Here is a 12,356-nt window from a genome sequence, read left to right as displayed (position 1 = left end):
ATGAATATTTGGGGGTGTTTTGTGGTTCTTTTGTTTCTTTGCAGTGAATTCGTAACCATGCCCTTGACGGCAAACTCACCTCCTGGTGATGGGGATCAGTGTCGGCGGGCGCAGCGGGTACCAGCATGCCCCGACTCGTTGCAGTGACTGCAACAGCTGGGAAGATACTGCCGCTATCATCTGCAAATGCCTCTGCACTGCATACCGATATTTCAAACATAAAATGGTTCTCTGGTTAATGCATTGATGCTCGATGTCAGAGACTAATTGATTTTTCCCTGTAAATCAGGGATATAATCCCGAGTAAAGTGACTTCAATAGACAGGAGCAATCCAGAGACCTAGAAGTTAATTTCTTAGGTTTCAGCCCTTGCAGCTGACTCCATGAAATTAATGTGCCAGCCTGGAAATATTCCTCTCACATAGCTATTTGCAGGATTGGAGCCTTTGTACTTACATCTATCTTTGGCAAGCTGGGGGTAGGTGGTTATCTATAATGGGTTTTCATCCCACACATGGAATCGGGTTTTCAAGACCACACAGTTCCTGGGTACGTGTTTATGGATAAACTTACAAAGTAAGGTGGCTTGAGGTCTGTCACCAATTCACTGCGCCTTTCGGAAGGACGTTCAATGTACATACCTGAATTGTTACTGAGTTTTCTGTAACTGAAAATGTGGGTGATACAGGGGGTGGTCCTTCCCCTTCACCCACTTCTTTTAATAACCTTCTGAAAAGGATTTAACTTGAAAATAAGTTGCAAGTAAGCAATGTTACTCATTTAAATAAAAGAGTGATTAGTCATTGAAAATGAAAAATTTTAAAAGCCCGTTTATTTATTTAGTAAGGTCTGTTCTTTGCTTGTCAGGTTTTGTTTCTCTTTCTGTTCCCCTGAAGGCAGCAGAGGAAGGAGCTTCAGCTCCTCTTGACACCAGCCTTTTGCATCTCAAACCACGCAGCGTTTCAGCAGGGTTTGAATTTTACGCGGCATTACTGATTGAGGTTTCTCTTGTCTCGCTGCTTCTATTATTAACTTTTCAAGAGGTGAAGATACTCCTTGTTGCACTTCAAACTTTATAAAAAGGTGTTACTTTTGGCCCCGAGTCTACAGCTTGGGAAGACGAAGTGGGTGCTGCAGTAGCTGGTATGCAAGTGTCGGCGCTGCTTTTGCCACAGGGCAGGAAAGAAGTTCACATGAGTTTACCAGGCAGGACCAGATATCTATAGCAACGTATTTGTATATCCTGTGCCTTCTCTGTTGCAATGCCCGTTGCTTAGGATACTGGCATTAAAACACGTAACAAAATCTGCTCTTTACTCCAGAGTTCATTATCTGTCCCAGGCCCATGTAATTGCACGTTTCCCCTCCCAGTTCAGATCAGACCAGTTGACCGGCCCTGGGCAAAGCATGGTCCAGAGGATGTCCTTATAATCCCATCTTGCAGCCTATTTGCTACATGATCTTTTCTAACCGCTAGGCATTTGTTGCTAGCTGGTGTGCCCGAGAAGCTGTCTCCCTCTTGCAGCTTGGCCCACGGGAGCTGGAGTCTTCTTAAATACGTCTGTGCGTTGACTGAGTTGGTGAGTGCTGGTGCTACCAGGGCCCAAAACATTTTTTTCCCGAGAGTGTGTTCCTGAAGTGTGGCAGCACAGATCTTTAGTGACTGAGGCTTTTATTTGGACTACCTGTGGTTTTTTGTGGTTTTTTTGTTTTGTTTTGTTTTTTTTAATACAAGGATCAAACTTTAAAAAATACAGCCTCAGAACAAGGCACCATGGTTGCTGAATTGTCCCAGGGGAGCAGGACCTCCTCGTGGCTCTTGGCTTCACCTGGCCATGGGAAAAAGGATATTGAGGCTGTTTCACAGAATGGTTGAGGTTGGCAGGGACCTCTTGAAATCATCCAGTCCGTGCCCCCTGCTCAAGCAGGGTCAGCTAGAGCAGATTGCCCAGGACCATGTCCAGCTGGGTTTTCAGAATCCCCAAGGATGGAGACTTCACAGTTTCTCTGGGCAACCTATGCCAGTGTTTCACCACCATCACTGTAAAATAGTGTTTCCAAGCAAAGCCTTTCGTAACATGATGCTCACAAGGTCCCTGTGGGCTAAGTCCTTTTGTCTCTTCTTCTGCATCCCCAGGCAGAAGGCATCAGTGAAGGATCTGATGCTTTAGGTGTTTTAATAAAAAATCTTCCACCCCTATGGGAATGGTTCTTGCATTTCAGACCAACTTAGAGCAATATTTGCTGCCTGGCTTATGCTATTCATTTGGTTTGGGCTTCTGCAGTCCCAGAGGCACTGTGCTACAGCTTCAGGACCGTAACAGATCTCAGACACACTTGTTCTGTTTTATAAGTGAGCACTGCAAGAGAAATGGTGCTAGAGTTCCCCCTGCAAAGCAGATAGCTCAGATAATATAAAGACTATTTATTCTATTTCTCTGTTGCACTTTCTCTGCTGGAGAGCACCTCTGTCCTACAGACAGGCGTTTCATCAGTTTTCTTCTTTTTATTAACACTAAATCAGTATGCAAGTGGGTTTGCACAAGGAAGTGCATCTCTAAGGAGTCATTCCTCCTTTTGCAGCTGTAACTGATGCACTAAGAGGATCCCATCAGTTCAGTTCAAGGGGTTTTTGCCTTCAGAAGGTTTGCAGTGAAAAAGCTGGGTTGATCTCTGGCTTTCTGGCTTATGTGCTCGGAGAACGCTTCTACCCGCTGTAACTGGTGGTTGACGGAGAGTTCATGTAAAAGTAGCTTTGTTAGAAGTATTTCAAATGCTTCAGTGCGTGGATGCTGACAACCAGTCCATCTATTGGTAAAAACACAGAATTGCTACTTTAGCTACAGTTACTCACCGTAGTGCTGTGTAACCGGTGTGCATCTTGGCCTCAGTAAAAGACCTTTTTTCTCATTGCTAGGCTTTTGCTATGACATTATTGCTTATTTTTGGTGAGCCTAGAAGGACAGAGGATATATTCAGGTAGGAGTTCTCTGGCATCTCAGTTTCTAGCCTGGCTGGATGTAGCTTATTGCAGGCAGGCAGCAGCACAGCATAATTTTAACAAAAATTTTGGTGTGAAACTGGAAGAAAAATGCACCTGCATTTCCCCCTGTTTGAGCCTTACATGACTGAGCATCGCTTTCATGAGCAGTGATATACTTGTGAAGTCTACTGGTCTGCAACTGAAGCTTTTCCTTGTCTGATCACCTCAAGGGCATTCCTGTGATTATTTTTCTTACTGCCATGATAGTGCCGGATGCTCTGAGGGCTTTTGCTCATCACGCTAAGCAGGGACGGATCTCACTGCAATGTGTGTGGCATTACTTCCCTGGATTTCACCCTGGTGTGGTGGGAAATGAGGGACAGGCAGGCTGTGTTGGAGCTAGGTCTCTGCTGACTGCCCGGGGCAACACTGGGTGCAAGGATGTCTCTCCTCCCTTGCCTTCTACACCCACTGCAGCGAGTGATTTGGCTGGTACAGGCTCATTAAAAAAAACCCCACAGCCCTAATCACAGGACTGACCTGAGCATCCCAGACGCACTCCCTGTGATTTCCATTAGCAGCCATCCTCCAAGTGGTCTTGTGGCTAAATCAGCCGCTGAGCCTCTGGAAAGTGATTTGATGAAAGCGTTTTATAGCGATCGAATGAAATGTCAGTTGGATGCCAGCAGCAGGGGTTGCTGTCATGATTAATGAGATATTTAGGCATTTCGTTTTGGAGGAGCTACCTGCAACACAATTCACGTCGAAGCTGGTTTTTTTAGATGGGCTTTAATAAATTAATGTTGGTTATTTAATTATTCGTAACAAATTGGTTACAACAACTGCAGGGTTACATTTGGGTTGAACACATTATGAAGCCTTTCAGAAAGCTCACATGCAAAAAAGGGTTGTGTTCAGAGCATTGCACCTTACTTCTCTGATATAAAAAGATGTACAAGAGGAGGAAGGGTTGAAATAACCTGTAACTTGTTGAATGCAAAGACTACTTGAATGTAAAGCTTTTGAAGCTGATATTAAATGAGCATCCGTCCAAATAACAGGATATATCTTCCTGCTAGTAGAAGTAGTGAAGTCTAATAAATGAAGTTAACATCTTACCTCTCTGTTGTCTAGGGGCCTCTATTTTTAAGGGAACAGGAATAATAAAGGTATTATAGGAACAGGGAGAAATGTCATTAAACTTTTCAAACTCTTTTTAACTGCCAGTTGGAAGTTTTACCATGCGTTCCCCAACCCTGCGTGTGATTAAAGCTGAGTTTATTTCTGCTTAAAGTCCAGCTCCTGCATTAAGCGGGCTCTGCTGCTCCTCCTGCCCCTCTCCCAGGGAAGTCCAAGACAGCTGCCAGCGAGGCAGGAACTGCTTTTGGACTGGGCATCATGAAGCCAAGGGGATTCACTGAAGGACAGGATCCAAAGGCACCTCCTCGCCCAAGGACAGAAATGTAGTGTTACAATTTCTGCTCCTAAAACGGACCATGGTCGATCCGTTATTTGCTCCAAGCCACTGTTTTCTGCAAATTGACTGCAGCAGAGTAGAATATTGTGTTTTCTGCCTTCAGCACCACAAGGATGAATATCTGGAGCAGGGGAGATTCAAAGATGGAAAGGCAGCGGGAACAGCTGGGAGTTGGTGATTCAACTGGAGGGCAGCTCAGTGCTCTCCTAGGGCTGATGCTGGCAGGGACTGGGAGCTGTAGCATCCCTGCATGTTGGGAGCAAGCAGAGGTGTGTCAGGGGCCCAGAGAAAACTCTGCAATATAATGGATAAAAATAAAGCTTTGGAGCTGAAATATTGGCAGCTTTTCTAGAAAACAGAAGTGCTAATGATAACATAGTTTTCCGTTAAGCCCGATGCATTGTACTAATGAGCAGCTGCCTGGTTTTTGTCTCTGAGCATTAAGCCACAGAGCAGGATGTGGATTTTTTTACATTGCTGAGGCGACGCAGAGACTAAGTGGAATACAAATAAAACGAGCTGAAATTCAGCTGTTGAAAATCTCTGCTGTAGAGCAACTTATTTTTTGCTGACCTTTAACATTTTTTTTTTTTAGGTTCTTACGCATGCCTGGAATTTTTACTCTCTGGGAAGTGCTTAGCCCCTGTTACATTTTTCCCCGGTCTCTGCACGCTTTGTTGCTCAGCTCTTGCAGTTTCCGAGTAGGCCCGTTGCTAACCTGCCTTCTGCACCAGCTGTGAGCGAGCCTAACAGTGGCAGAACAGACTGTGCAGAGAAATGTCATTTATGCCAGACCAGTCACAGGGGTTTGGATGTGAGTTTGTGCAAAGCTTGTGAATAAACCTCTTGAGTCTGGGGAAGGAGATGCAGCTCAGCCTCTTGCTTGGCAGCTCGGTTTGGTATTGCTGGCAAGCCGTGAAAGGCTGAAAGGAATAAAAGCCAAAAATACATCATGGTATCTTTTTTCCCTGTTGTTTCCTAAGTGCAGATTGACCATCTTTCATTTTGTTGAAGGAGCTTTCCCGTTGCTGGGCAGCCTCACCTGCGCAGTCACCCACGCATCACCGGCACTGCCAAAGGAGGGGACAAACCCAGCCCCCTCCTGAAATCCTGATAAAATCCTGAGGTTGAAGTGGCCTTGTGTGCCCAGATTGGGGAATATTGAACTTACCGAATAAGCTTATATAAAAGTACAAACCCCAGTAAACCTGGAAGGAGTTTCTTTGCCAAGCATTTTGCTTTAAAAAGCCCTTTTCTCTGCTTGTTCAGGGAGGCAGAGGGTCGCGATCTGCTGGAAAGGATGAAGTCCCTTGTGCCGGTGCTGCTGTCAGGGGAGGAGGGAGGAGATGCTCCATAAGCCAAGGGGTTTCAAAGAGCATCTGGACGATGCAAACACGACTGGCACAGAGCCACCTGCCCTTCCTGCCCCTCGCTTCATCCCGGCTTACTTTCACTTTTGAATAGATGGATTTTACTTTCCATCACTGCTGCTGTCCCTTCCCGCTCGGTCATCGCAGCAGATCAGCCTGTTGGGGTGGGTCAAGAGTTGGGATCCAGACCTGGGCATTGCAAGCCATATGATAGAGGAGTGGGATCGTAGCAGAGAAATAAAATAATGAGGATTATTATTTCCCAAATAATAAGGATTAATAATAAGGGTTAACATTTCCCAAATAGTCCCTCCCAAACTGCCTTCCCTTGTCCTTCCGTGGCATACTAGTAACTGAGAGAGCCTAGCGGAGAGGAAAAGAGGCCAGATGAAATGAGATATTTTCCTAGTGATTTATAGCATCCTTTTTCTCCTCTTTCCCCCTTGCCCCAGTCAGGGTCTGCGTTTCCTGCAGAGCTCTGCCTGCCCCCAGCCCCTCTCCGCCGAGTGGGGCCGGAGCTCAGGCGGATGCTCTCTCGCTTTGCAGCCACTGAACCCGGATCCAGAAGAGGATGGGGAAGCAGAACAGCAAGCTGCGCCCTGAGGTGCTCCAGGACCTGCGCGAGAACACTGAGTTCACAGACCACGAGCTGCAGGAGTGGTACAAGGGCTTCCTAAAAGATTGCCCGACGGGACATTTGACTGTGGAAGAGTTCAAAAAAATATACGCAAATTTTTTCCCCTATGGCGATGCATCGAAGTTTGCGGAGCACGTCTTCCGCACCTTTGACACCAACGGCGACGGGACGATTGACTTTAGGGAATTCATCATCGCCCTGAGCGTCACCTCTCGGGGCAAGCTGGAACAGAAGCTGAAGTGGGCGTTTAGTATGTATGACCTGGATGGCAACGGGTACATCAGCCGTGGGGAAATGCTAGAAATAGTGCAGGTAAGGCATTGTCTCTATTTTATATTTTATTCATGTTGCTGTAACCTCTTCACCCTGAGACAGCTGGAGCTGGAGATGAGGGGTTTGCTGAGTTGGGTCCCTCCTGCCCCAGGGAGGCTCCTGGGCCCCAAAACGACGCTGGGGGCCATGGTGGGACCTACAAGGTGCAAATGAGGAAAGAGCCCAAGAGACTAACAGGGTGCTGTACAACTGGCCCGCAGCCAAAATCTTGCAGCTCTCCCTGGGGATTTCTTAGTGGGGTGTTGATGGGATCAAAAAACCCTAAATGCAAATTTTACTGACCTGATTAATCTCAAAATTAATACTTTGAAACTTCAAGTCTGAGTCAATGTGAGCTCCAAATGAAAGGCTGTAGCATGTCTTTGTCTCCCAAAGGCTGGGGGCGCGTAGCCCATGGGCTGTACTGGGGGGGCGTGTGGGGCAGAGCCCCCTGTGCCCCTGCCCCATGTGCCAGCTGGGACTCGGCCTCAGCAGTGGGCTGCTTGCCATCAGATCTGCAGCTGAGAGGTGTCTCCAGTGCACTGCAAGGGGCGCTGGGAAGCATGCAATGCATCCAGCCAGTGCCCCAGCCGTTGGTCCTCGTAGCTGAGCAGGGATAATTTAGGAGGAAGGCTAGGACTGCAGATGTCCTAACGAGGTCTCGTCTCTATTCACATTCTTGTAAGTCTGAAAATGCTTTTCCTTATCCATCCACAAAGAAAAACAACCCCTATTCCTATATATTCATATTCACCTGTAATCCATACAACACCCCACACGCATGCACGTAACTGAGTGTATGTTGAGAGCCAGCCGAAGAGGCGATGGCTTAGCGCAGTTGCAGAAAACAGAATTACATGCCATTGCCTCCTGTATTTTTGCTCAGTCCTGCTCGTACATTAATCTAGACCCTGACTTTCAGTTAAACTGACCCAGCGGTGCGGGAGCTTCTTTTGAAGTGTGAATGAATACAGGAAAGAAAAATAAAAAAAGCTGCAGTCAGAAATTCCTATTTGTTTTGGTTTATAAAGTCCCGCAGCTGCCTGCCAGGGCCAGCTGCCTTTTTTTATTGCTACAGGCTTAAATTCTTTTTCTCAGTCCTAATGCTTTATTGTTTGGGTTGTGTTTTTCCTGTATCTTCTTTTCTTTTTTTTTTTTTTTGTTGTTTAAATACTCAGGCAATCTACAAAATGGTTTCATCAGTAATGAAAATGCCAGAAGATGAATCCACTCCCGAGAAGCGAACAGACAAGATCTTCAGACAGATGGACACAAACAACGATGGTAGGATCTCCACTGGCACCCCTTCATAGGCTCTAGAAATACAGGTTTTCTAGCCCAGTGTTGGTCGAAGCAGATGATGGTATTTGGGCGGGTGGGTAAAGGGCAGGGATGACCCCACCGGCACCTCTGGTCTCTGCCTGCCTCGGTGAGCATCTCTGGTCCATAACAAATAGGGTGAATAAGTGGGCAGTGGGTGACAGATTTTTCCTGCTGGGGGGACGAAGGGATGGGAGGGGAGCAGGATCCTCTGTGACTCCCCTGAGTCCAATGTCTTTGGGTTATTTTCTCTGGGCATAGCACAAACTAGGCACAAGGCTTTGCTCCCATTGCCCTTGATAGGGTTGCAGTCCTGGGCTTGTCAGTAATGCGGGTTGGGGATGTGGTTGGGTACCTGAACGCAAAAATTCCCCTGGGTCCATAATACTTATTTTCTGTACATGTTTATGGCGTGTGTACATGTACGCATGGTCACACACGGTCCTGCAGTGTTTACTCTGTTGCAGCGTGCGCGCTGGGGGGATGTAACAGCTCCCGAGCCAATTATGGAGCCACTTGATAAATTATCTGACAGCGTACCCATCACGACCCCTCCACCTGAGCTAACTCATTTCCTTAGGCTCAAAAAACATAGGCAAAGTTGAGCAATTTCCTCTGCCCATCAGCCTGCCGACGTGTTTCCTCTCGTCCCGGTCGAGGTGGAGCTTTCCCTGGGAATTACCCTGGCAGTGGCCGAGGCGGCAGCTGCCCGTGTCAAAATCAGGAGCTGTATCCTACTGATGTGCTCAGTGGGAGCAAAGATTCGATTCTAGCGCTAAGATATGGAGACCTGGAAAAATACGGTCTTATGTATAGAAAGGTTTTTATTTAAGAGAATTTTACGGCTGCGTTTTGGCATCTGCTGCTGCAGCCCCCGGGGCAAATTCCTGGCCTTGCTGAAGTCCTCGAGTATTTTACCTTTGACTTCATCAAAACTAGCACTTCATCCCCTGACTTCACATGTGGAGGGCCCTAAAATAACATGATTAAAGTATTTTTGTTCTGCGGAAAGTAGCAGCATGTGCAGAAGTGCGACAGAGTAGTGGTCACAAAACCTGCTATATACATCCTCCACCTGTTGCACTTTGTTGCTGAAATAAAGTCATCCTGTTCCCAGTAAAATACCAGCCCTGCAAGCCATGCAGTGCCAAGCAATAAAGTCTGCGCATGGGGAAGCGTGTGTGTTCTTGGTGGCTGGAAATGTTTCTTCTTCCCCATCTGGCTGTTGGATGTTGCAAATAGATTTTGATTTGTGCTTTGCTTTTAAGTATTGCAAGGAGAGGGCAAAACTAATAAATGTCCTGATAGTTACGAGTACTCTTTTTCAGGCTGATAAAAACTTAAAAAAACACTTGGTTTGGGAACATTAGCTTAAAAGCCAGAAATTAGGACAGAAGTGTGCCATGGGTTTTTGAGCTTCTGTAATTTCTGCAAGAGGAAGGTTTGCTCCTTCCTCCCTGTTCAACCTTGATTCGGGAGCTGGCCACCGTGCTCAGTCTTCTCCCCATCCCCGTGGCAGGCTGGGAGCATCCTGGGGCTGGTGAAAACCGGTGCAATGAGATTGTGCCTCCCTCCCTTTGGGGGCACGTGTCCAAAAGTGGCAGCAGGCGGCTGCCAAGTGCAAGATATTCGTGCGTGGGTCCTGCCTGTCTCGAGCAGAGCAGTTTGGGTTGGGTAAGGATGGCCCTGGGGTGTTGTGTGAGGCTCGGGGTAGGCTGTGCTGGGAGCACGAGGTAGATGGGAGATCACCGGACACGGTGTCAGGGACGCAGCAAATGCTTGTCTCCTCCGGTTCGCAGGGAAAACTGTTTCATTTCTCATTAATATTGCTACGGCTTATTTCTGCCATGGTTCAGAGTGCTGAAGCGGGAGAGTATTGGTGATAGCAGGCAAGGCAGAGGCTGCTCACGGGCTCCTGATGGCATTTGCGCAGGGGGCTGGTCCTGAGCTCGGGAAAAACCTGCCAGGAGGCTGGGTTGCCCCAGGATGAGGTGTGGGAGACCAGATGAGACCTTTCCTCCTTACTGTGCCGTGCCATGCTGTGCCACAGGACTGTTGCAGCCAAGGGATGCTGGGGTGGTTGCTCCTCCAGAGATCACCTTTTCAGACCCGCAGGCTGTTACAGGGTCCATCCAAGTCAGTGCCTCTGACCTAAACCAAAGACATATAAACCAGGAACACTCAGGAGCGACACGTGGCAATAGGTGGCTCTCCCAAGCCTGGCTTTTCTCACTGCCCCGTGAAACAGGTCCCGTTCCTGTACACCCCACAGGGCACAGCAAGTGTCTTGTAGGCGCAGGAGGAGCCATCACTGCTCAGCCCTACACTTCACAACAAACTGAGAGCATGCGAAGTGGAGACATTTGGGATATTTAGGTTTAAAATGTCGTAGTAATATGGGCGTAATTTTCAAAGCGTACATGTGTTCAGGTACCATACCTTGTGTTCATGTGTCATGTAATTTGTACAGTCTGCTTCTGTGCAAAAAGCTGCCAAATGATATTAGAACAGTTGTTTTTATATTTGGTACTGTCTTTTTAAATAAAATATGACAATTATTATGCTAGATTGTTTTGCAAAAGGAAAATGCATCTGGGCTTAAGGGCTTGAGTAGGATTTGGCTGCTGTGCATTGCACTAAATTCCCCTCGATGCCTTTGCAATAGATTAAATATACATACGTTGCTTCGGTGAGGAGGGGTTTTTTAAGCTACAGCGACGGTGGCAGCAGCAACTGACTTTTTTTTATTATTTCCATTTTGTTTTTCCTCCCTTTCAGGTAAACTGTCGCTGGAAGAGTTCATCAAAGGTGCCAAGAGCGATCCCTCCATTGTGCGGTTGTTACAGTGCGACCCCAGTAGCGCAAGTCAATTCTGATTAAAGCGGACAGTGTGCACAGAGAATCTCGGCTTGTGTCCTTCAAGCTTTGCTCGCAAACGGATGCCTTCTCAACCATCCCTCCACACTTCGCGGATAAGATCCCATTGCCAGATTGTGCGTGTGTGTGTGTGTGTCCGAGCGAACCAGCCCTCGCTCCCCTCACTAACACCAGTGCAGCTCTCCTTCGGCAGCTCCGTTTCTGCTTCCCCATAATGTTACGATTCAGTCTACACATTTTAAACGTTAATCGAAAGGTATGTTTACATGCAGCTACAAAAGAGTTCAAATCGCTGGTGAGATACCACTTCACTTAGTCCGTAAGAAAGGTGATGTTCTAGTAGTTCCCGAGAAGATGCTAGGTAGGACTTTTACCTGACATAGCAGATGGTAGATAATTTATTTTGCTTCAGAAATTACTATGTGGAAGAAAAAAAAGTGGACTGAATTGAGTAGAAAGTTCAAAAAAAAAAGGAAAAAAGAAAAAAGAAAAAAAAGCAGCTTTCCTGGGCATGGTTCCAATTTTCTTTTTGAGGAAAATTGCTTGCACTTATCTGATGGTCTTTACTTTCTTTTAATATATATATAAATTATATATATATGGTGAAGTAAAATTTTAAATATTTAGGTCATCTATTTAAGGCATAAAATAGAATTCAAGCTTTGTTTCTTCTAGTCGTCTGTGATTTATTCAAATCTTGGAGATTGTTTTTTTGTGATATTTATGCATTAGCAAATTGCTGTTCCAAAAGAAATGCATGACTAGCAGTTTGTGGATATTTCACTCTGTTTAATTCCTGAATGCAAATATTTGTTCATTTTTACTGTCAATCGTTCCAATGTTACCGTATTAACAAAAGACCTGAAAGGAGTTCATCCCCATTTTGTATTTCTCAGTGGAGTCCTACTTTCTGGTGGTTGCTGCGTTAAATGGCTTTTGAGTGCCCCGAGGTGACGTGACTCGCACTGCTGTTCTCGACTTGGCTACACCTCCTCCCTTTTGCTGTCGATATGTTAATAGTCTTGTGCATTCCAGTGTTATTTAATATCTGCCTAATGCCAAGAAATATTAATTGAAATAAAAGACTACTTTTCTGGTCACTGCCTGTCTTGGTCTAACACATGCAACAAGTTCTTAGCACCGCGTATTTGGGGGAAGGACAAGGCTGGCTGCCTGCCCAACGTGTCCCCATCTTGCCCGAGACACGTTGCCTTGTAAGTGCATAGGTTTTTTTGGGAGCCCACTGTTGCGGCTGAGTTAATGCAGCGGTGTTAGTGCCTGTGGGTGCCTGTGGGATCCTGCTCCGTCCCAGCTGGGTCCTGAGTGAAGGCAATTCCTTGGTGAAGACCACAGGAAGGTGACAGCTCCGTTTCTGCTGGA

The 12,356-nt window shown here is 46.5% G+C and overlaps 1 protein-coding gene across 1 annotated transcript in view; it reads left to right on the top strand.

The window, feature by feature from the left end:
• HPCAL1 (hippocalcin like 1) overlaps window positions 1-12,076 on the top strand; it is a 52,696-nt gene extending 40,620 nt beyond the window's left edge. The window contains exons 2-4 of the mRNA XM_009275583.1: window positions 6,377-6,779; window positions 7,958-8,063; window positions 10,878-12,076. Of these exons, the coding sequence (XP_009273858.1) occupies window positions 6,402-6,779; window positions 7,958-8,063; window positions 10,878-10,975 (582 nt within the window). The 5' untranslated portion in view covers window positions 6,377-6,401 and the 3' untranslated portion in view covers window positions 10,976-12,076. The remainder of the gene's footprint in view (window positions 1-6,376; window positions 6,780-7,957; window positions 8,064-10,877) is intronic.
• Window positions 12,077-12,356: the final 280 nt, after the last annotated feature.

This window comes from Aptenodytes forsteri, unplaced genomic scaffold (genome assembly GCF_000699145.1).
Source record: "Aptenodytes forsteri isolate BGI_AS27 unplaced genomic scaffold, ASM69914v1 Scaffold94, whole genome shotgun sequence".
Classification (NCBI taxonomy): Eukaryota; Metazoa; Chordata; class Aves; order Sphenisciformes; family Spheniscidae; genus Aptenodytes; species Aptenodytes forsteri.
This window is presented reverse-complemented; position numbering and strand designations above follow the sequence as displayed.